The following is a 22,275-nucleotide window of genomic DNA, read 5'->3' as shown; positions in this document are numbered from 1 at the left end:
TAAGGTGGAGGAGGTGGGGAGCTCCGGGGCTAGTGGCACGTGGGGATGTGGGCGCGGGCATGGGCGGAAACCTTCGAGCACGAAGGTATCAGTGTCAAGAGCGGAGAGCGCCAAGAGAAAGGCGCGAGACGAAGAGGTTTCTTCGGGCGACAACGGTACGCCCCTATTTATGGAAGAGCTAATGGGGACGATGGGCGGGGAAATCGTAGTTCCCGAAGGGAGGTTGTTTAGGTCTCATTATGATCTTAGCGACGAGTACGGGACCATGCTTTTCGGTTCTGGCCGTCGAGTTGAGGTGGCGAAGGCATTGATTAACCTTCATTGTTCCCCCAAAGGTACAACGAAGCAAAAGGATTCAGAGTCTTGTCAAGACAGGAGCCAAGCCTTCGGACATTCCGAGGCCACCGGGACTGAGGCCAACTGGGCCGCCGGTCAATGCCCCGATGGCTCCAGCGCCGGTGACGGCGGTCGCCACGCCCTCTCTTGCAGCTGGCGTCGAGGAGGGGGAGATTCTTGTTGGTGAGACGCTGCTGTCTCTCAAGGGTGAAGCGAGCCAATGAGAGGCTGAGCCTGACGGAGAAGCTAAAGCGGGCCGAGGCGGAGGTTCAGTCTCTAAGGGATGAGAACCGGCAATTAAAGGTCAAGTGTTCGAAGCTAGAGACAACTGCATCGGATAATGAGAAGGTTCTAGAGAGCCTTCGGAAGACTGTGGAAAGGGACGCGAACGAGAAGGCTGCCCTTAAAGGGAGGATCGCCGAGTTGGAGAAGGTTCACACTAAAGTGGGTGAGCTCGAGCAAGCCTTCACTGAGGTCGCCTCGCGAGCCGAGGAAGTGTACCAAGAGTACAAGAAGGCTCTTGCCGCTCTCGGAGCAGAGCCTCTGCCCTTGCCTGAGCCGGCCGAGGGTTCTCAGGTTATCTTTCAGCTTTTGGACTGGTTGCTATCGGAGTTTGAGGGGCTCGGGAGGTGATGGGCGTTGCGAATGATAACGTGCCGTCCGTCTCCTTCGAGGGACTTGTAGGGAACCTTCTCCGCGCCGGTGCCGGCGACCTCTCTAAGCTCGAAGTGGACTTTCAGTACGTCCCCTACGAGGGTTTGTCCGAGGAGGCTGCCAAGATACAGGAGGTCAAGATTGCATATTTCGAGCATTTCTGGGAACCTTCGGGTAAGGTCTCCGTTCGGACCCTCGCGGCTGCCGCAACAGGGGTAAGCTTACTTTCAGCTAGCTCTGTGTTTTTGGTTTTTTGCTTTCTTGTGGTAAAACCTTGCTATTTGTGCAGGAATTAATTCCTGATCAACCTTCAGGGGGCGGTGGGACGCCTGAGGCCAGTAGGTCTCCTTCGGGACGCGACACGAACGGATCGCCGAGGGCTTAGGTCTAAAGATTAGCTTGTAGGGATTTGTTTTGGAGACTATATATTTTGTTTGTAAATATTCCCATGCTACATGATGTGAACATCGCTATGGTATTGATGAGCTGGGAGGCTTTCAGCCTTGCTCGTCCCGGATGTAGCGTGGCAGAATACTTATGCTGGTCTGGTCGTGATTCATTGTAATCTAGTGTTTGTTATTGTGACTTAATTTGACCTTCGCGATGTTCTACGAAGTGCATCATTCGAGGTGCTTTGTTGTGTGCATCCTTCGAGGTGCTTTGTGTGTGCATCCTTCGAGATGCTTTATTGTGCGCGAAGGAAAAACGTCTCCTGCATCCTTCGGGGTCGTGAGTAGAGTTGGGACTCGATGAGTGGTGTGCGAGGGAAATGTTGGGGTAAAACGTCTCCCCCCTTTCTCGCACATGGCTCGTCGAAACTCTTCGTCCGAAGCCTTTGAGGGTGCTTTGGGTGTCGTGTGTTTGAATGTTTTAGAAAAACGTCTCCCGCTTTCTTGCATCCATTTAGGGGGTCTTTTCGACAGTTGTTTTTGACAAGGGTGAGTACCATCGTGTGAAGATTTGTCGGGCTTGAGTAGGAAAAACATCTCCGCGTTATGTTGGATGTTGGCTGTGTCCTTCGGGAAGCGAGTTGTTGCCATTGAAAGTAGCGAGCGTTAGGGTTATGTTTTTTGGAGAAAAATGTCTCCCCCCCCTTTCCTAACGGTTCGTTGCTTGAGGGTTACCAGTGTTGGTGGCAGTTCGGGAGGAAGGTTCCCTTCTTTCTGTTGGCCTTCGAAAGGTAATTTGTTCACTGACGAGGCAACGTGCGTAAATTTTGTGTTTTGGAAAAAACATCTCCCCCCTTTCTTGCGCGCTGTTGTCTCGAGGGGTTGTCTTCTTCCTAGTATTTGCTTCGGTCGGGTCGAATGATGGATGACGAGGGTTCAGATAGAAAAACGTCTCCCCCCTTTCTGGCATCCATCTTTCTATTCTTCCGAGTGTATTTTTGATCCACGTCTTCAGGGGATCGAGGTTCCTTGGCGCTTGGTGCACTTTTTCCTTCATTTAGAGCCGAAGGTTTTTGATTTGTTTTAGCAGTTATTGTGTTTTTGTGCCGAAGGTTTTGATTCGTGCCTTTTGAAAGAAGGCTGGAGCCCCTTGGCGTTGGTCTTGTACTTGTTGTGCCTTTTGTGCCTAAGGTTTTTTTTTGGTTCAGACCTTTTAAAAGGTCGGAGCCCCTTGGCGTTCGGTTTGCACTTGTCGTGCTTTTTTGTGCCGAAGGTTTTTTGGTTCGAACATTTTGAAAGGTCAAAGCCCCTTTGTGTTTATTTAGCAAGCACTTATTGTTCCTTTGGGTGCCGAAGGTTTTTGGGTTCGGACCTATTAAAAGGTCGAAGCCCCTTGGCTGTTGTTTAGCAAGCAATTATTGTGACTTTGGGTGCCGAAGGTTTTTGGTTCAAACTTTTTAATAGGTCGAAGCCCCTTGGCTGTTGTTTAGCAAGCACTTATTGTGCCTATGGGTGCCGAAGGTTTTTTTGGTTCGGATCTTTTAATAGGTCGAAGCCCCTTGCCATTCGGTTTGCACTTGTTGTGCCTTTTGGTGCCGAAGATTTTGTGGTTCGGACTTTTTTGAAGGTCGAAGCCCCTTGGCATTTATTTTAGCACTTATTGTGCCTATTGTGCCGAAGGTTTTTTTTTGGTTCGGACCTTTTAATAGGTCGAAGCCCCTTGGCGTTTATTTGGCAAGCACTTATTGTGCCTTTGGGTGCCGAAGGTTTTTGGTTCGGACCTTTTAATAGGTCGAAGCCCCTTGGCATTTGTTTAGATAAGTATGCAAAGTTTGCGGATTTTGCATACTTTGCTAACTTACTGTTTTAAGGAGCATGTAGATGCTTGCCGAAGCTTGACATTTTGGGCTGCTTAGGCGAAGGGGACACTTTTCTTGGGGAAAATTCATTGTATTGAATTAGCTTACAACGGGTCCGCCTCGTCAAAAACCTCACATCCGGTGTGGAGTTTCCCCATGTGAGGAAAAGAGTACGGCCCTTTACAATGTAAAGAAAAAAATGAAAACAGCTACGAAGGTCCGCAATCGCTTATAGTCTTGCGATGCGGCCTTTTTACATGCTCATATGTAGTACTTCTTGAGGCTGTCAGTATTCCACGGATGTTGTAGCTCGTTGCCTTCGGCGTCAGACAGGTGGTAAGACCCTAGCCTGTTGCTTTTGGTCACTAGGAAAGGCCCTTCCCACTTTGAGTTAAGCTTGCCGGAGGTTTCGGCGTTTGGCTTTCTTTTTAGGACCCAGTCCCCAACTGTGATGTTCTTTTTCACGACCTTTTTGTCTTTCCACTTCGTGGTTTCTTGTTGATACTTTTGAAGGTTCTCCAAAACTTGAAGGATATCTAGTTCCATAAGGTCCTTGTCGCTCGATGGTATGGCCTCGACTTGGTGAGTCACCCTTAGGCTTCGGTTTTTAAGCTCCTCTGGTGTCATTGCTTCGGCACCATAGAGTAGCTTGAATGGGGTGAACTTCGTTGTCCTTGATTCTGAAGTGTTGTGGGACCAGATGACCTTCGGGAGTTCATCGGCCCATTTGCCCTTTTTCTGATCAAACAGTCACTTTTTGATGCTGCCGAAGATGATGCCGTTGGCTCTTTCGACGGCCCTGTTGGATTGTGGGTGGTACACCGAGGCGAAGATTACCTTCGTGCCCACACTATAACATAATTCTCTGAAGAGCTGTGAATTAAACTGTTTGCTGTTATCGACAGTGATCTCCCTTGGGACCCCGAACCTGCAGATGATATTCTGCCAGAAGAATTTTCTGATTGTTTCTGATGTGATGTTGATGAGTGGCTTGGCTTCGATCCACTTTGTGAAGTACTCAACAGCAACTGATGCGTACTTGTAATTGCCCTGAGCTGTGGGTAAAGGTCCCACTAGGTCAATTCCCCATCTTTGAAGAGGCCAGGTCGGAGGTATCAGCTGAGTTGACTCCGAAGGTTTAGAGGACTTTGGGCCCATCATTTGGCATGCTTGGCATATTTTCACTATGTGCTGAGCATCCTTCAGCGCCGTTGGCCAGAAGAATCCTTGCATGAAGGCTTTGGAGACAAGTTGTCTGAAGCCAATGTGGGATCCGCAAAACCCGGAGTGAATTTTCTTGAGGAGCTCAATTCCTTCGGTTGTTGAGATGCACTTTAACCATGGGCTGGTGACGCCTGACTTGAACAACTCACCCTCGGAGATGACATAGCCCCTCGCTCTCTGGAACATTTTCTTTTCCTCTTTCTCATTTGGCAGCTCGATGTTTCCCCAAAGGTACTCCATTATAGGTGTTCTCCAACCTTCGGCTAAGATGACTGAAACTTGTTTTTCTTTTTTCGGCTTGACCGAAGGTTCCGTAATCTCTTCGAAGAATACGTCTGGAGGTAATTGCTCCTTTCTGGATGCTGCTTTTGCCAGTTTGTCAGCTTCGTCATTCATATGCCTCGGGATATGGACGATATCGAAGCCCTTGAAATGCTTCTCCATGGCTCTAACGGCATCAAGGTACTCGATGAGTTCTGGTTTTCTTGCTTCTGAGTCTTTTTCAATGTGGTCTCTGACAACCTTTGAATCTGTTATGACTATGAAGTTTTGATGGCCGAGGGCTTTCATTTTGCGAAGGCCCAGGAGCAAAGCTTCATACTCGGTGGTGTTGTTGGTTGATGATTCTATGTTGACAAAGCTTAGGCACGCTGCATATCTTGTTTTTGCTCCCGAGGGAGATTCTATGATTGCAGCGATGCCTGCTCCATCAATGCACCAGGCTCCGTCGCAGTGCACGATCTAAGTTTCGGTCGAAGGTTCCTCCTTGAAGATTGGGGATGTCCAATCAACGATGAAATCTGCGAATACTTGTGATTTGATTGTCGTTCTCCTCTCAAAGTCAATGTAGAACTCGGAGAGCAACGAAGCCCATTTGGCGATTCGGACTGATGCTTCTCTGTTCGTGAACAAATCATGTAGAGGTTGATCAGTAACTACGATTATCTTGTGAGCTTCGAAATAATGTCGAAGCTTCCGAGCAGACATGACTACTGCATATGCAATCTTCTCTAGCTTTGAGTACAGAAGCTTCGAGCCTGCAAGAGCTTTGGATACGAAGTAGACAGGTAGCTGTTTCTTCTTTCCCTCAACTTCTCTCTCGAGCACAAGCGCTGCACTGACAGTAGAGTAGGATGCTGCGATGTACAGGAGCAACACATCCTTCGGATCAGGCGAGGTCATTTTGACCATATTCTGGAGATGATTTTTGAGTGCATGAAGGGCTTCGCTTTGCTCGAGGCCCCACTCGAATTTGTTCGCATTGCGAAGGACCTTGAAGAATGGTAGGCTTCGGTCAGCGGAGCGAGGGATGAATCTGTTTAGTGCTGCTATCCTCCCTGTGAGTTTCTGAACGTCCCAGATGGACCTGGGCTCCTCCATGTTCCAGAGCGCCTTCACTTTGTCAGGATTTGCTTCGATGCCTTTTGTTGATACGAGGCATCCCAGCACCTTTCTTTTGTGAACTCCGAAGATGCACTTGTTGGGGTTTAAAGATAACCCTGCTTTTCTTAGGCTAGCGAAGGTTTCAACCAAATCTGCCACATGGTTGCTCCTTATTGAGCTGGTCACAACAATATCATCAACATAAGCCAAGACATTTCTTCTGATTTGGTGCTCTAAAACCACCGAAGACATTCTTGAAAAAGACTGTCCTGCATTCTTCAATCCTTCGGGCATCCTCACGAAGCAATAGGTGCCGAAGGGTGTTATGAAACTTGTTTTCTCTTCATCTTCTTTTCTCATCCATATCTGATGGTATCCGGAGAAACAATCCAGCAGAGACATCAGTTGACTGTTTGCCGCATCATCAACGACTCTGTCGATTCTTGGCAGCGGGAAGTCATCCTTCGGGCAGGCTTTATTGAGGTCAGTGAAATCGATGCACATGCGCCACTTGCCATTCTTCTTTTTAACCGGTACGGTGTTTGCCAGCCATGTTGGGTACTTGACTTCTCGAATAACATTTGCATCTAACAGTCTCTGGACTTCGGCTTTGACTGCCGCAACTTTCTCATCTGCCATTTTGCGAAGTTTCTGCTTCTTCAGCTTGATGTTGGGGTTGATATCCAAGCGATCCTCAATGATATCTCTGCTGACACCCCGAAGGTCACTGGCGAACCATGCAAAAATATCTTGATTTTTGCGTAGGAACTCGAGAAGCTCTTTTTCTTCCTCGGGCTCGAGGGTTGCATTGATAGTTACCATTTTGTCAGGAAGGTGCTTGTCTAGGGGGATTTTCTTGACTTCGCAATCTTCTTCGAAGGTTGCTTTTTCTTTGTCTTTCTGCTGCTCTTTGAAGGTATGGGACTTGGATTCGGTCCGAAGGTTGTGGACATTTTTCTGGCCTGGGGTGTACCCCCGCTCTATGTCTCTTGCAAGCTGCTGGTCGCCACGGACAGTGAAGACCCCCGAAGGTGCTGGAATCTTCATGCATAAGTACAGTTGGTGAACAATAGCTTCAAACTTGTTGATGGTCCCCCTTCCTAGGATTGCTCGATAGGGATAGGGCATCTCTACCACATCGAAGGTGATATGTTCTGTTCTTGCGTTGGCTGTGTCATCGAAGGACACAGAGAGTGACAATTTGCCGATTGCATTCACTCTTTTTCCTCCGAATCCCATTAAAGGGATTTCCGAAGGCTGAAGCAGGCTTCGGTCGATGCCCATTTTGTCGAAGGTGTCAAAAAAGATGATATCTGCAGAACTGCCAATGTCAACTAGTATTCTGTCAATCCTCCAGCCCTGAATATTTGCCTCGATGACAAGAACATCTGTGTGTGGGAAGCTGATGAGGTTGACATCTTCTTCGGAAAAGGTGATCGAAGAGTGTGACCACTAGGTTCTCTTGGTTGGACCTTCGGAGACGATGCAATGGACTTGTCTGAAGTAGTCTCTGCGCTGTCCCTTGTTTTCGAAGTCTAGGGTGGAACCTCCGGAGATGGGCATGATCATCTCGAAGGTTGGTAGTGCCGCGGGTTGGCTATTTGTGGTTTGGTTTTCTTGTTTTTGTGGGTGGATTGGGCGTGGTGGTAGCTGCTCTTGTGTTGGCTGAGCTTGGGTGGTGGGTTGACTGGTTTGCATTTGAGGGTTTAGCTGCGGCTGCCAGTTGTGGTTGTAGTTGTAGTTGAGTGTGGGTGGGCGGTATGCTTGGGTAAATGGGGGGGTGGAACGAACGAAGGTTGTGTGTACTGTATTTGTTGAGGTTGAGTTTGTGGAGTCTGAGGCCATGTAGTATGCCCAACTAGCTTGGCTTTTTTTCTCGGACTCCATTCTCTCAAGGGTCTTCTTCTTCTCCGGGCACTGGTTTGTTCTATGATCAGAGTCAGGCCCGTGGAAGTGACAGAAGAGTTTTTTGGGCTCACGCGAAGGTCCGCGACCTCGGCCTCTTCCTCTACCGCGACCTCTGCCCCATGTTCCGGACGAAGGTTGCTTGTCATTTGTGTGTTGAGATTCCGACTCTGGTGGTATCATGAAGGGATCGAAGGTTAAATATTCCTCATCATCTTGTGAGGGTTCCACAGGTAAAATGAGTTGCTGAGCTGGCTGCTTCTCTTGCTGCCACGTTTGCTGATTGTATTTTTCTGCCTGACACATAATTCTTCTTTGCTCTACCCTTCTGCGGTGGTCGGCATCTGACTTCGCGTACTTCTCTGCTTCTGTATAGAGCTCCTCCAGGGTCCTCGGGGGCTCTCTTGTGAGATGAGAAGCAAGCTGGCCAGGCAGGAGACCTTCGATGCATTTCTCAATCGCATCTTTCTCTGGGAAGTTTGGGATTTGAGCCTTTTTCTGAACGAACCTCCGAAAATAGTCATAGAGAGGCTCGCGGTCGTGCTGTGGGCACTTGAAGTCTTTCACAGTGTTGGTATTTAGTCTTCTGAAACCCTGGAAGTCCTGGAGGAGCCTTCCTTTCAGCTGGTACCAGTTATTGATTGATTGTGGGGGAAGATATGAGTACCAGTTGGCCACATAACCTTCGCAAGCAATGACGAAGGACTTGGCTATGGTTGAGTCGTCACCTCCGACCGAAGCAATGGTTGCTTCGTAGGCCATGAGGAACTGGGTTGGATCAGTTGTAGCATTGTACTTAGGGAGCTGTGTGGGCTTGTAGCCGAGCGGCCATGAAGTTCGCTGCAGAGCGACTGAGAGTGGCGAGGTCGGGTCAAATGGGAGGTTGACCGGTGGTGGCCTTCGGTCTTCATTGTGAGCGAAGGTTGTCTGGTGGATGACGCGGTTTTTTTGTTGGGCAGAACCTTCGGGAATTTCTTGGTATGTCCTCTGGAGATTCTCAACTTCTGCATCCATTTCTACTAGTTTGCGCCTGGCCTCGGCTAGCTTGTTTGCATGGTGTAAGGATCACCGGAGTGTCCGACCCTAGAGGGGGAGGGGGTGAATAGGGTCGCTAATCGCTTTCTATCCTAGGGCTCAATCTATTTGCATGAGATAAACCAAACACGTCCTACACATGCTAGTTATGACTAAGGTTTATCTATGCTACTCTCTACTTACCCCTAAAAGATTTGCAACCTATAGCCAATCCTAATCAAACTAACTATGAAAGTAAAGACACGCAAGATAGAGTAAATGCGGAAACGTAATACGGTAAGTAAAGAGGTAAGGGAGAGAATATGCAAACTCCCGTGAAGACACCAAGACACACGATTTAACGTGGTTCGGTTAGGACACCAAGTCCCTCCCTACGTCCACGGTTATTTGTCTAACACGAACAAGTGTGATGCCGAGTCTCTCCGCTTGATCACCGTCTTGCGTTCGCCACCAAGGCTCCGACAAGCAAAGGCTAAGTGACCCCAAGTCACCAAGATAAGGCCACCGCCACCATCTCTCTCGAAGCATCACCCACGGCACCGTCTTCACTATCGGAGCTTCTCACCAAGAGGGGTCTCCTTCCCCGCACAAAGTGTCGTTGCCTCTCCACACCAAGTCAGAGGGTCACACGACGAGTACACAAGATGCTTGCCGCAGCAAGGCTTTCACTCAAGCTAGTTCACTCAAGAACTAAGCCTAACAAAGTACTAAGCACTCTCACAAGTGTGCTTAAGCCTATATGATGGACAATGAAGTTCTATGGTGGTTGGAGGTGTTCTTCAAGTGTAATAGGCTTCAGCAACTCCAGCACTCTCCAGCAAAACCAAATGACCCGGCCTTGGGGGTATATATAACCCACACACCCCAAAAGAGCCGTTGGGAAAGACTGACAAAATTCCTTACCGCCGGTTAAACCGACGCTCCAGTTTTGTCAACACCGATTCAACCGGTGAGAGTACTTTCCCTTCTACTAGCCGTTACAGTCTTCCAACGGCTACTTGATCAATCGACCGACGCTCTCAAAACTAACGTCGGTTTAACCGGTGAGTGCAAGTTCAGAAACCCCCCGAAAAATGGAGTCTCTGGACAACTGCACTGACACTCACTTTGTCTTGATCGTCGGTTTAACCGGTGCCTGTAAAACTCCTACTGTCTCTTCGGCCTCCAAGTCCATTACACCGGTGAGTGTAAAACACCCAACGTCGGTTAATCCGGTGCCAAGTTCATTGCACCGATGAGTGCAATTTGCTCATCATCGGTTTAACCGGTGATAGCAAATTGTCTTCGTCTTGATCTTTTCGACTTTGATTTCTTCACAGTCTCTTCAATTCTTGTCCCTTGGACCGAAGAGGTTTCAGCGGAACCACCGTAGGGGCGGCCCTTCGGGCCTATCTACGCCTATCTTCTCTTTGTCATCACTTGAACCTAAAAGCCTGAGAATGGTCATCTTAATAATCATATTAGTCCAAGTGTTGTGTTGTCTATATCAATCACCAAAACATTATATTGAAATATGGCATGAGAGACCATTTTCGCTACACCTGGTCCAGTGCCCTCTTTTTGGTGGCGAGCTGAGCTTCAATGTTTCTTTTCCTCATTTCAAGGGCCTTGAGCTGGAGTGCTGCTTCTGTGAGCTCCGCGGATTGGGTTTGATGAGTTTCGGTGTCTTTGCTGTTTTCAACCGGATCTCCATGAAGACCACCTTCGGTGGTGATGTCTTCAATTTGTGGGTTGGCTTCTTCGGGGTGCCTGCTAGGTGGAGAGCCGTCGGGGACAGGGCCAGGCTGAGTGGAGTTGCTAGTGATGCCGGCTGGGCTTTCCTCTTCGCTGGGGCCATCGAAGGTTGTTTTTCGAGCTGGAACGGTGGGCGCCGCTGTTGGGATCTTTGCTTCTTAGATGCACAAACAAGAAGCATGAACAATATGAAAAATAGCAATGAAAGTAGGCACTTAATTCTCCAGTAAATAACCAGAAAATTCAACCCTCTACACTGTGGAGAGAGAGGGCTATTTATACCCTTGGCCCTCAGCCAGATATCCCCGAATTGCCCTCTTCCAACTCATTTACAGCTCACTTACAGACGGTTTCAGGGTAAAATTACAAGGTGAGAGGTGCACAAATTCGACTTTCTCACGTATTCACATTTTACACGCACGCCTACTCTCGACGAAGGTTCGGAAGACCTTCGTTCGGGTTGCATTCTGCACTCAATATCCTTCGGGTCTCGAGGGCCTTCGCAGGTTCTGGTCTTCAGGCACGTGCTCCCGAGCGATCAATCGTCACCTTCGGCCTCCCGAAGGTGATCCCCTCGATGCTTCGTAGGTTGTGGTCCTCAGGCTTGTGCTCCTGCGCGATCAATCATCACCTTCGGCCTCCCGAAGGTGATCCCTTCGATGCTTTACAGGTTGTGGTCCCCAGGCTTGTGCTCCTGAGTGATCGGCCTTCACCTTCGGTCCCGAAGGTGGGCTTCCCGGTCCTCGGTGTCTTGGTTGGCACCGATCATCCTTCGGGCGCTCTTGTTACCCAACACCGGAGCCCTGCAGACAGGTTAGGAGATGTTTTCGAGGCTGGGATTAACCTCCGGGCGCATTCCCGAAGGTCCAATCCCCAACAAATGCTAATATGATTCTGTTGTAATGAATTTCTTGTTCCCCAATTGTCTGTCCAGTTTCGTTCTCAGACAGCTTGTCCAGTTTTGAACTTGTTCCCAATTGCTTCAAGTAGCAGAACTGAAGTCCTTCAAAGAGATGCAAACAGACACGACTAGCTAATGCAACGCTGCATCATGATTCATGATGAACAATATGGATGTCAACACATTTAGTCGTTATTTACGGTTGAGATCTTAAGATGAGGCTGAATTCTGTGATATAGCCGGCGTCTGTGTCTGCACTTTGTTTCGAAAAAAGAAATACTGATTCTTGTTTAATGTCCACACCTTCGCTGTAATCCACAGCGATCATAACAGTGAACCAAATTACCACGTTCTTTCATTTTATAATAAAGCGGATGGTTGGGGTTCTTTCTACAAAACGCCAAGCCCACTCACCACAAATGTGCAGTGCCTTGCAACAAATCTCATGTGATGACTTTTTTTTTTTTGAGAAAAATCTCATGTGATGACTGATGACTACATATGAGCGCCTCCTTATTATTCCTTTATATTACCAACAGTCAACTGATGAATAAGACCGTGCATATGATTTATTTCGATAGCACCTGCATCACACCTCTCATCATACGCGTACACTATTTTCCTACCCTGAGAAGGGGGCATCAGTGTAGGAAAGTTACATAGATTGTAATGCAGCATGTGCAAACACACACCTGAAAGAGGACATTGTCAAGGTTTCCTTTTTCAACTCATGCTTCACGAAGAGCACGTATCCGATCATGAATTATCTTCTTCTCCCAGTCCGCAATGCCCTCGAAAGCATTCTCTGGTAGATTCTCAAAAGGCTCTTTCCATGGATCATCCTTCTTAGCTAGATCATAGGTGGCAGCACGAATAGCTCTCTTATTGGGTCCACAGGGCCTTATGGAGGTCAGCTTTTTGTAGGCTGTGTTAAGCTGCATGTGACTGAGACAAATGAGCACCTAAGTTTCTACCACCGTGTGTATACAAGGAGATGAAACAAACTTACATCCATATCCTCGAACCAAAACATGTATGCAATTGCGACTGCCGGAGCCCTCCCAAGTCCAGCAGTGCAATGGACATAAACCCGCCCTTTGCACTGCGATATAGCCCATTCTAATGCGGAAACTGCCTTTGGCAATTGTGACCTCAAGGAATCTGGGTCAAAGTCAACTGCCTGCAAACCAAGCAATTGTAAGCGTGCGCAAGAGGGCAAATAATATGAAGGTATGCCACACTTCATATGTAGAAACAACACTAAAAGACACCGATTTAGTTTCTTTACAATATCAGGAATTCAAAAGAAAACTAAACAGATAAAATGGCATAAGCTCAATGGTTAAATAAGCTCACCGGTCTTCTGATATGCTGAATGCCAAGTTCTTTGCACCTGCTGAGAATAGCTGGGAAATCAATGCCCCAGTATTCGATGTCCTTGTCCTGCTGCAAACAAAGAATGTAGGCAACATTCTCTTCATTTTTCAAATGATCGATATCTCCAGGAGTTTGAGGTTGTGACCCAACAATTAGGCTATCACTGATGACAGCATAATTCATACCTAAGTTCCATGTGTAAGAATTAATTTTCCATGAAAAAGCACATTTCTTCTTCTCTTTAGATGAAATTGCACGTCTTTGGTTATAGTAAATTATTGTGTCAAGAACAGAAACTTACTAGAATTACTAAATCTAGAGAAGAAAACCTTATTGACTCAAAAAGGAGGAATCAGATGATTATACAAAGTAGTTATCTTCCTACCATTTTCAGTAGTTTCAGAAGAAACTCACTTTGGCATGTCACAAAATATTTTGGCAAAATAACAAGTACTTGTTAAAAAGGTGGCATTTCTTTGATGTCCTGACATAGATCTGAGCTATTGTGAACTACCACAAAATAATGGGTCGGCAGTTTTTAAGAAATCGCCATGAGGATATGCCACTTTGCCAAAATAAATAAATGCTGCAATTCCCCATTAGAGTGTCTCACCAACAGTAATGCAGTTTTGCACTGTTATTGCTTCCTTCAAGTCATATAAGCAATAATTTGCTAATTAAGATGCTTCTTAAATGTCAATATCCTGTCTTCTTTATGCATCCTCTTGTCATGAAAGGGCAAATCCAGATCACAAAGTCTTCAGGTCAAAAAATAAAGAAATCAATGCGATTTGCAATGAAATATAGATGGACCCTATCCATAGCTATACCCCCAAAAGGCCAAAATGCTACTAACTGCAGAGGTACCAACACAACAGGATAACCAAGCAGCAATTCCCCCAACGCCCTGTGAGCTAAGCAATACAACACTCTCTTGATATTATCTCCAATTGTAATCTCTAAGAGAGAGATTATAATATAAAACGAAGTTGGCAAATGTAGGAGAATCCAATTTTGAAGCAAACCCAGCAGTAATTCCACCTAGTACCGCATCAATCGCGTGGCATGACTAACATCAGACTAGTACCATTACCATCCATCCAAACTATGCGCGCAGAATGGTATCAATCGTTTTGGATAAGAAATCAACAGCATCCAAACTATGCGCGCAGAATGGTATCAATCGTTTTGGATAAGAAATCAACAGCCGATATTTCATTTCAAACATCAGTTGCGCAGGGGCCATCGCAAGAGGAGTGATAATTGGTCCATACCAAGATCGTGGTGGTACTCGTAGGGGTTGCGCATCATCCGCTTCATGGCGGTGTTGTAATCCTCCATCCTCCTGCCCCCTTGAGCTCCGGCCGTGGAGGAGGAGCGGCAAAGGAAAAGGCCCACACTCCTCCGGCGGGTGTTGCTGCCGCCGGGAGCGCATCCAACGGCGGCCATGGTTGCCCACCTGCTCCTGGTGGTGGTGCTGCTGCCGGTGCCCAGACTGCACGAGGAGGCGGGGAGACGGGCAGTGTTCGCCATGGCCGCCGTGGTCGAAGGATCTCACAAGTCTGGATGCTGGAGCGGGATGATTTTTTTTTCTTTTTGAGAGAGGGTGGAGCGGAATGAATGGGAGGAAGAGGAATGTGTGGGCCTCATTGCTAATTGGGCCCACCAGCGCCGCCCCGTTTGGAGCGAGGGAACCAGGCCGCAAGGCTGTCGGAGACACCAACACTCGCGCCGCCGCGCCTCCTGTCCTGCCCATTGCCCAAGCTGACCGATGGCGGCCGCGGCGCCGGTGTACCGGCGGGTGCTCAAGGCGGTGCAGAAGCACGTCGGCGGGGGCGCCTCCAAGCAGCACTTCCGGGACTTCGTCGCCGCCGAGTTCCGCGCCCCCGCCGGCACGGAGGCCGACGCCAGGGCGAGGCTGCGGCTCGCCGGGGACTACGCCTACCTCCTCACCAGCGTCCATCACCACAAGGTAGAGGATTAAACGCGGTGTTTTCGATTTCGGTGGTGCTTCTGGGAAAAACAAACGTGATGTGGATCCTGTTATGAGGGGGAGATCATATTGTTCGATGAAATGCCAAAGAAGAGTCCTTTCTCTCTCTGCACTTAAATTTACTGTCTTCCTTCCGATGTGCTATGGGCCTCTTATAGAGAATGGGATGCAACTCCACGAGAGCTCGTTATTGTGAGAAATTTGGATGAGAGTCTTCAGAGATCATTTGCTATCCACTGATTGGCTGATTACTAGTTGTCTAGCTCAATGCCTCAATCCCCAATCACTGCTTTCGGTAATTAGCGGTGTAGTTTGGTTCATACTAATGCAACAAGTGCACAATGTGTCGGTTCATTTAATCGCAATTTGGACGCATGTTTGTTTTATTTCTGGTTTCTGCGATTGGATACCTCTTTTCTACTTTACACCAAGCGAGTTCTCCGCATCGAATCAATGTTTGTATGATACCATAGGCTTATCATGTACCCGATTAACTCTAGTTCATTTTTGATTGTCAGGACCTGCTATTCTCATACAACATTGCTGTGGACCGATCTGATGAAATGAAGAAGATATTGAACAAATCTGCTGCCAGTGTAGGCCTTCAGCTTCCAGATGTCTACCAGCCTTGAAGGGCTTCTGTTGTGCACGTATGTGTAACCCATGACATTGTTTTAGTCATGAAACTTTGCTTTGAGTTGCACATTAGTTGTCCTGCAAAGTTCAGCTTGTTAAATGTACTCTTTTACCAATAAGGAGCGCCTGCTTTGTTTTGTTAATGATGTCTTGTTCCATGCTGTATGAGAGAAATCATTGCTTTCCTTCTGTAACTGACAAAGCATCTAGATTGTGTTACTTCTTTGGTTCTTCCTTTCCAATGTTCCTTCCATTTTATCAGTCTGGCCTGGCATTACAAAGGCATTAAACCCTGTCAGTGCATCTACTTTTTTTTTCTTTTTGTTGCATTCACTTATTGTTATGGCAAGTGGGCCGACCTAGGCCCACGAGTACTGTAGCGCATGCATAGTGCCGGATCAGATTTGATTAGGTTAATTTGGTTTATTAGGAAAGAGATAAGATAGATTCATTCGGTTAGGATATTGCTTAGGGGTCAAGTCAGTCGTCTCTATAAAAGAGACTATCATGTATCTCTTTGAGGCAAGCAAGATTAGAATCAAATACTTCCCAGAGCCTCCAACGTGAGGGCGGGTAGCCTCTAATCCTGCTATCCACCATATCACTTATTGAGTTTTTCATCCAAGGTCAACATGCTCGTAAATAATGAAATTGTTTTTTATTTTGAACAATACATGGGAGATACAAAAATGAATTCACCTTACTACATTCTTGTTGAAAAGATGTTTTGAGCTATAGATAAGAATGGTACTACACTTTCCATTTTTTTTATTTATCATGTATGTTATAAACAATCATATCAACCACAAATCACAATGGCCATATCTAGTTATCTACAATCAAGTTCCCAGAAATACACAGCTAAAGGATGCTATTGATCATATCTCCTGGAGATTGGGCAGTTCTGTTTGAACTATCACTTTCTTTAGCATCATCCTCGCCTGGTGGTTCTGTGTTAGCTTCTGCAGATGCTTGGGTGGAAGTTATATTCGGACTATCAATTTCATTAAGGTCGTCCTCGCTTGTTTCATCGTTGCATGTTGTGGTAGCTGTTGCAGATGTTCGTGCACCTTCATTTCCCTGTGCCCAATCTGAAGGAAAATGCACTATTTTTTCGCCCTCAATCCTGTTCTTGTCCTCTGAGCTGTATTCAAAGGAACCATAGTCTATGTTCTGAAGTACTGTTGGGATCTGCACGCCCCCCAACAAGTACTTCTTTGTTTTCCCTGTCTAGATCAATCTTCTCCCTTGGGGTTGTCACATCCAGCCCAATGTATGGAGTGTAGAATCCAGCTTCAAGTGCACCCTCACCTACCCACGAACGGAAATTGGCCATTGAAGGAGGTATCTTGGTAAAGAACACTTCCGCAAAGTTTGCAGCAATTCTCTTTCTGTAGGGATTGTCTTTCTTGTCATAATGGTATCTGAAGTTCTCATATGTTGTCTGTAAGATATGCAGTTAGTGTTGCTAAAACTACAGGATTTAACAAGTGCTAACATGATTATGATAGTCATTGCAATTGCTGAAAACTTTACGCTACTTTGCAGACAAATAAAAATACTTCAATTTGGACAATATATTGTTCACAACCTTCATGTGTATGTTTCTACACTGTACTACATGTTGTATCGAAAACCATATTTGTTTCTTTCTGTATGTAGCTTGTAGTGTACAGTCTTTGCATTTTAATGAAGTTTTTAGTAGCAATCTCCCATTCAAAAAGAAAAGAGAAACCAATTAAAATAGCAGAGAGATTAATTTCCCGATTGAGCCACCAGTTTAAGATATTGAAACTATCTCAGTGTATCATATAACCCAGTTAAATGCATTACTTGAAGTCTGGTATAAGAGAATCAGGATTTATAACAATATTCTTAAAAAAATATATGCAACTTAAGGAAGTAAACCACCTGATTAGTACTGATCAGATAGAGATGGAATACAGTGAGGCCACCGACAAACCAAACAACAATGGAACTATATATGATTAGCGCAAAAGAGTATGCTTCCTTGCGCAAGGCCATCCACATAGAGCCACCGTTGTCTTCCATTTGGCTGTAGACACTCAGCCATGCAAAAACAAAGACGAATATGCACAGGAAAGTTGATGTTGCTATGAAAAGGAAGAAGTAGCGGTAATTCCTCTGCAAGGAGCATGAAAAGAAATGGTGATTATTCTAGCTCAAGGAAACTATTTAAGAATGCAAATATTAATGCAACTTACTTAGGCACCCTGTTTTAAAAAACGTTTTAAAACTACGTTTAATCTTGATTAAACTCTAAACTTTGGCCTAGCGTTGCGTTTAATCACAGTGTCGTTTAATCACAAAAGACGTTTAATCTACGTTTAATCACAAAAAACTCTAAACCATAGGCTAGCGTTCACCTAGCGTCTAGCGTTTTTTAAAACCTTGCTTAGGCAGTGTTTATTTGTATGATATTGTATTTCAGAAACGCGACTTTGGATTATGTTTGACTAGTCAGTGTTTAGTGCTAACAATGCTCTGTCCTTGATCTCAAAAGTCAGCTACTGAGACATATGTTCTGTGTGGTTCATTTCTACTTTTGAAATTTTGGAAGTTCACTTCCTAGTTAGATGTCTAATATGATGAACAAACCCAGTTAGAATTAACAGCTTTCCCTGTTGATTTTGTGATAATCTGGCACTAACTGTTTGGTCTAACACAACTAAGTGGATCTTTTTTTTTGGTTAATAGTACAACTAGAGCTGTATGCAACTATGCATAAGTACAAATTGCTTGTTGATCACTGCAGATTCAGGAACAGCTTAAAATGAGATAAATACAAGGTGCTGTAACGAAGACTCGGCTAGGTCTGGGCACTTGCAGTCTCTTACTGAAGCAAAATTCATTCCACGGCTTACAACAGTCTCTTAATAGTAACAAGTTTCTTACTTACAAGTCCAATGCACTGACCAACCCATGGGCAGTGGTGGTCAAACTTGTGGACACAGTTGTTGCAGATGGAGCAGTGCGAGGATCGTGGAGGGCGGTAACGCAGACAGGTCTCGCAAAACTTCACCTTCACCATGAAGCCATTCACAATGACATCCTTGGGCCGGCGAAACCTCATCCGTGGGGTTCTCCCATCGCTCCAGTCCATGGATGGTGTGTTGGAGCCAAGCAGTAATTCATCAGCTTCAGGTGGTGCTCTTGTGTTCCTTGGCACTATTCCTGGGTCTCTTGCAGATGTCATGAAGAGGAAGACCAGGTCCTGCATTTGAGGCCAAGTTGAACCGAATTATTTCTGCTTTAGGCTCGTGGCAATTGGTATGTTTGTCACAGATTCAGATATCAAGTCTGATATCATTCTGGAATCCATGATAGTTGCTGGGGACAACAATTGAGTTGACAAAGATGGTCCTAAAAGATACTCCTATCCTATGCTGTAGTAGCAACTTGATGGACACTGACCATAATCGTGGTGATGATGACTATCACCAACGCTGCTCGATGCATATGCTGTTGGCCAGTACTATTCGAGTCGTGGAATTTGGATTTCATCTGGTAGCAGAAGATGATGGTTGGGGCGATGATGAGGAAGGTCGTGAGCAGCAGGGATGCTGCATCTGGTCCGAATATCAGCCGGCCACCACACAGGAATATCTGCAGATTGAGGAAGCTGTTTTGTCAGTAAATTCTGCTCAGTTGGTAGCAAATCATATGAAGTTTGTGGAGCAGGTAATCTATCTGGTGCTGTGCGGTTGCCTCATGGGCGCAAGCTTTGCCTCTAAAGAACAAATTACTGGTGAAGGAGTAAAGAAGAAGATGAGGAGAATTGTGCATACATTGTTTCCCTTCCAGGCTTGGTAGAGCCTCCTTGGCTTGGCCTCCAGCTGCTGCTGCACCTGCGGTGGTTCATCTTCAGGCTCTGGTTTCATGATGATTCGCCTCGCCGCTGCTGCGTGAAGTTGAGATTCTCTCACAAGTCATGGCATGATGACGAGAAGGAAATGTGTGTCTGCTTTGCTTTCAACGCATATTCGGAGCAGAAGCATTGTTGTTGCCGTAGGAAGGAGTACGGATCATTGGCGCGCTTGCTGTACTGCATAGGAGTTTCCAAGGACGAGACAAGGGATGTCCTGTGCTGTGAGCATACAGGCAGGCATAGGAGTTAGGCTGCTTGATTTTGTCCTTGTCCCGTCCAGCTCTCTTGTATTAGGTTGGGTGTAACTTGGTTGACAAACGAAATGAGACGGACAGGGACAGGGCGGCGATGCCAGTCTGGTCCTGCAGCGATCCCCGTTGGAAATGGAAGCTGCTTTGCCAATTCACACAGCCTTATTAGGCAAGTGCACGCCGGCCAAAAGGTAAGAACTGAGGCAGGGCTCTCTGCTCTCTCGAGCGGCAGTTAGTAACTGTAAACTACAGATACACCTGTTTGGTTGGCTGGAATTATCCTGGAATCGTATATAGTAATAGTATGATAATAATGTTAACTGGTCTTCCTTGTGCAACAGTAAATGATGCACATACGTTGTGCCATTGGTTCTTGCTTGGCGTGTCATTCTGTTGTCACTAGCTGATGCATCATGCATCACAGGTGTAATATGTTTTTGCTGCATGGAGACTGGATATATAGTTAATTGTAGCCATGACGAATCATCCTGTGGAATCGCATGAGGATGCTGGGTTAGCAGCAAGGGTTTTGGCTGCTTGTGCTGTTTGTTGTTTGGGATGCAGTTTAATTACTTTTGTGGTCAATGATGATGGGCGTATTGGTAACTGGCGTGGTGTGGTGTGAAACCAGCCCAGCTAGCAGTAGGGGAATTAATCAATTTCGGGGAAATTGTGTGTCGTGATTTTAGATAATTCTACTGTTACCACTTGACTTTTCTTTGCTACTGGAATCATCAACTCCCAAACTTCAGGATCGCTATCGAATTTTACATGGTTCTATGAATTTCGAAATGTAGAATTAGCCATTCGGACCGACGTATCATCATGGTTCTTTCTTTTATGACATTTGTTCACTCGGACCGACGTATCATCATAGTTATGCACGTTACTGACGTGTATACTCTGTTAGACAGTTTACTTGGGGATGTACGCTGAAGTCATCGAGCGTATAATTAGTAATAAGGTTTTCAGAGATGACATTTAGAGTATCATCCGCTGAAGGTCTAATGAAAGCTGACGAACCTTTGCACTACTCACTGTTTGTGGTCCAATTTGATGCATTGTCCTTGTTTGCAAATGGATTTTGTGCCATCAAGAGGAACAACGTATAGTGTGCATATAGACATCACAAGCAGCAACACTATTTCGGCTGGTCTGATAAGCACTTATGGTGTTCCATAAAGAATTCCCTACACTGTAGTAGCACTTATGGAAGATGGGAATCTAGGCCGTGTTTAGTTAAAAAATCAAAATTCCAAAAAAAATTTCCGGCACCTGCATGGAGACTTAAATCTAGACGAAATAAAAAACACATTGCGACTGCTGTCTGTAAATGGCGAGACGAATCTAATGAACCTAATTAGGCTGTAATTAGATGCTAAATTGCTACAGTAATGCTACAGTAAATAACCTCTAATGACGGATTAATTAGGCTCGCTAGATTCGTCTCGCGATTTACAGACGAGTTCTGTAATTATTTTTGTAATTAGTCTATGTTTAGTACTTCAAATGTAGAAAGATGCCTTTTCAAAAACTTTACAACGCGCAACTAAACACGGCCCTACTGAATCTTGCACAGATTCTTTGCAAGTTGAGAAGAAAATAGTGTTGAAGAAATTTCTACCATAAATAGTGATTTTGTTAAGTCGGAATAACATCAATTGATGTCTGTTGAGTTTTCTTCTCGCAGACCTTTGTACATAAACTCTTTACCTATTTTATTTATAAATATATTCAGTAGGGTTCTCTTTACTCTTCTCCTAAAAAATACATATTGCCAACCTTATGTGGAATTCATAATATCACTGTAGTACAAAGATTCATAATATCACTGGAATTCATGATGGTCGCTGGAAACAAGACCAACAAAAAGAAAAAACTCGATGGTAACAATCAGCATGGACACTGACCACAAAGGTGGAGGGGTGAGATCGTATTGCTGCTGGTTTTTCGGCGATGCATCGCCCCTCGCCTACGACTGCGCACCTTCGTTCACAAAGGAGAGGACACGAGAGAGAAAACGACGGGAGAAATCAAGACGAGATAACCGAGCTGCCCATGGCTGACCGCCTAAGTATCACCGATACGCGATACGCCGATACGGGTACGGGTACGGCGATACGGCGATTTTTAAAAAATAAGGATACGCCGATACGGCAAGTATATATATTTTTAAAAATGTAAATTGCCAAATAATTCGTAAGAACGAAATAGATAATAAATATTACATTTCCAAAGAGCCAACATACGTAGTAAATGTTCAAGTTCAACCAAATATAGCTAAATGATTAGTTCAATCTGGATGGGCCTACGTTGACGGGCTCCCGATACTCTTTCAAATGAGGTGTTATTGGCCCAAAAGTATCGGACAGAGTATCGGGAAGTATCGGACGGAGTATCGGGAATTAAATCTTTTATTTTTAAATCATAATTTTTCGATACTTCCCGATACGCGTATCGGGGCGTATCGCCGTATCGGGCCGTATCGGATACGGGTACGGCATCCATTTTGAAGTATCGGTGATTCATAGCTGACCGCACATGTGTGAATGGAGAATGGCTTTGCTGCCAACATGCTAAAGATAACCAATCGGATCGCTCCAATTCGGCAACTCCAACCTTTTTTTTTTGCGATAAGGGAAGATATATTAATGTGAAGCACAGTACATCCCCTTTTCAACCAGGTACATAAAGAAAAAGAAAATTACA

At 45.7% G+C, this 22,275-nt stretch overlaps 2 protein-coding genes and 1 pseudogene across 2 annotated transcripts; 1 reads left to right on the top strand and 2 right to left on the bottom strand.

Moving 5' to 3' along the window:
* Positions 1–11,902: 11,902 nt before the first annotated feature.
* Positions 11,903–14,419, bottom strand: LOC120686050 (phosphoglucan phosphatase LSF2, chloroplastic-like). Its single transcript, XM_039968210.1, has 4 exons — positions 14,072–14,419; positions 12,777–12,982; positions 12,430–12,600; positions 11,903–12,355 (listed from the first exon to the last, which is right to left on the bottom strand). The coding sequence occupies exons 1-4, from the start codon at positions 14,328–14,330 to the stop codon at positions 12,149–12,151; spliced, it is 843 nt and encodes a 280-aa protein (XP_039824144.1). The 5' UTR covers positions 14,331–14,419; the 3' UTR covers positions 11,903–12,148.
* Positions 14,420–14,519: 100 nt separating this feature from the next.
* On the top strand, positions 14,520–15,657 carry LOC120686052. Its single transcript, XM_039968213.1, has 2 exons — positions 14,520–14,769; positions 15,309–15,657. Exons 1-2 carry the CDS (start codon positions 14,569–14,571, stop codon positions 15,420–15,422), a joined length of 315 nt encoding a protein of 104 aa, XP_039824147.1. The 5' UTR covers positions 14,520–14,568; the 3' UTR covers positions 15,423–15,657.
* Positions 15,658–16,174: 517 nt separating this feature from the next.
* On the bottom strand, positions 16,175–19,463 carry LOC120686053 (annotated as a pseudogene).
* Between the last annotated feature and the right edge of the window lie 2,812 nt (positions 19,464–22,275).

The sequence above is a fragment of the Panicum virgatum genome, chromosome 8N (genome assembly GCF_016808335.1).
Source record: "Panicum virgatum strain AP13 chromosome 8N, P.virgatum_v5, whole genome shotgun sequence".
NCBI classification, from domain to species: domain Eukaryota; kingdom Viridiplantae; phylum Streptophyta; class Magnoliopsida; order Poales; family Poaceae; genus Panicum; species Panicum virgatum.
The sequence above is the reverse complement of the archived record's forward strand: the minus strand, read 5'-3'. Positions and strand labels throughout refer to the sequence as shown.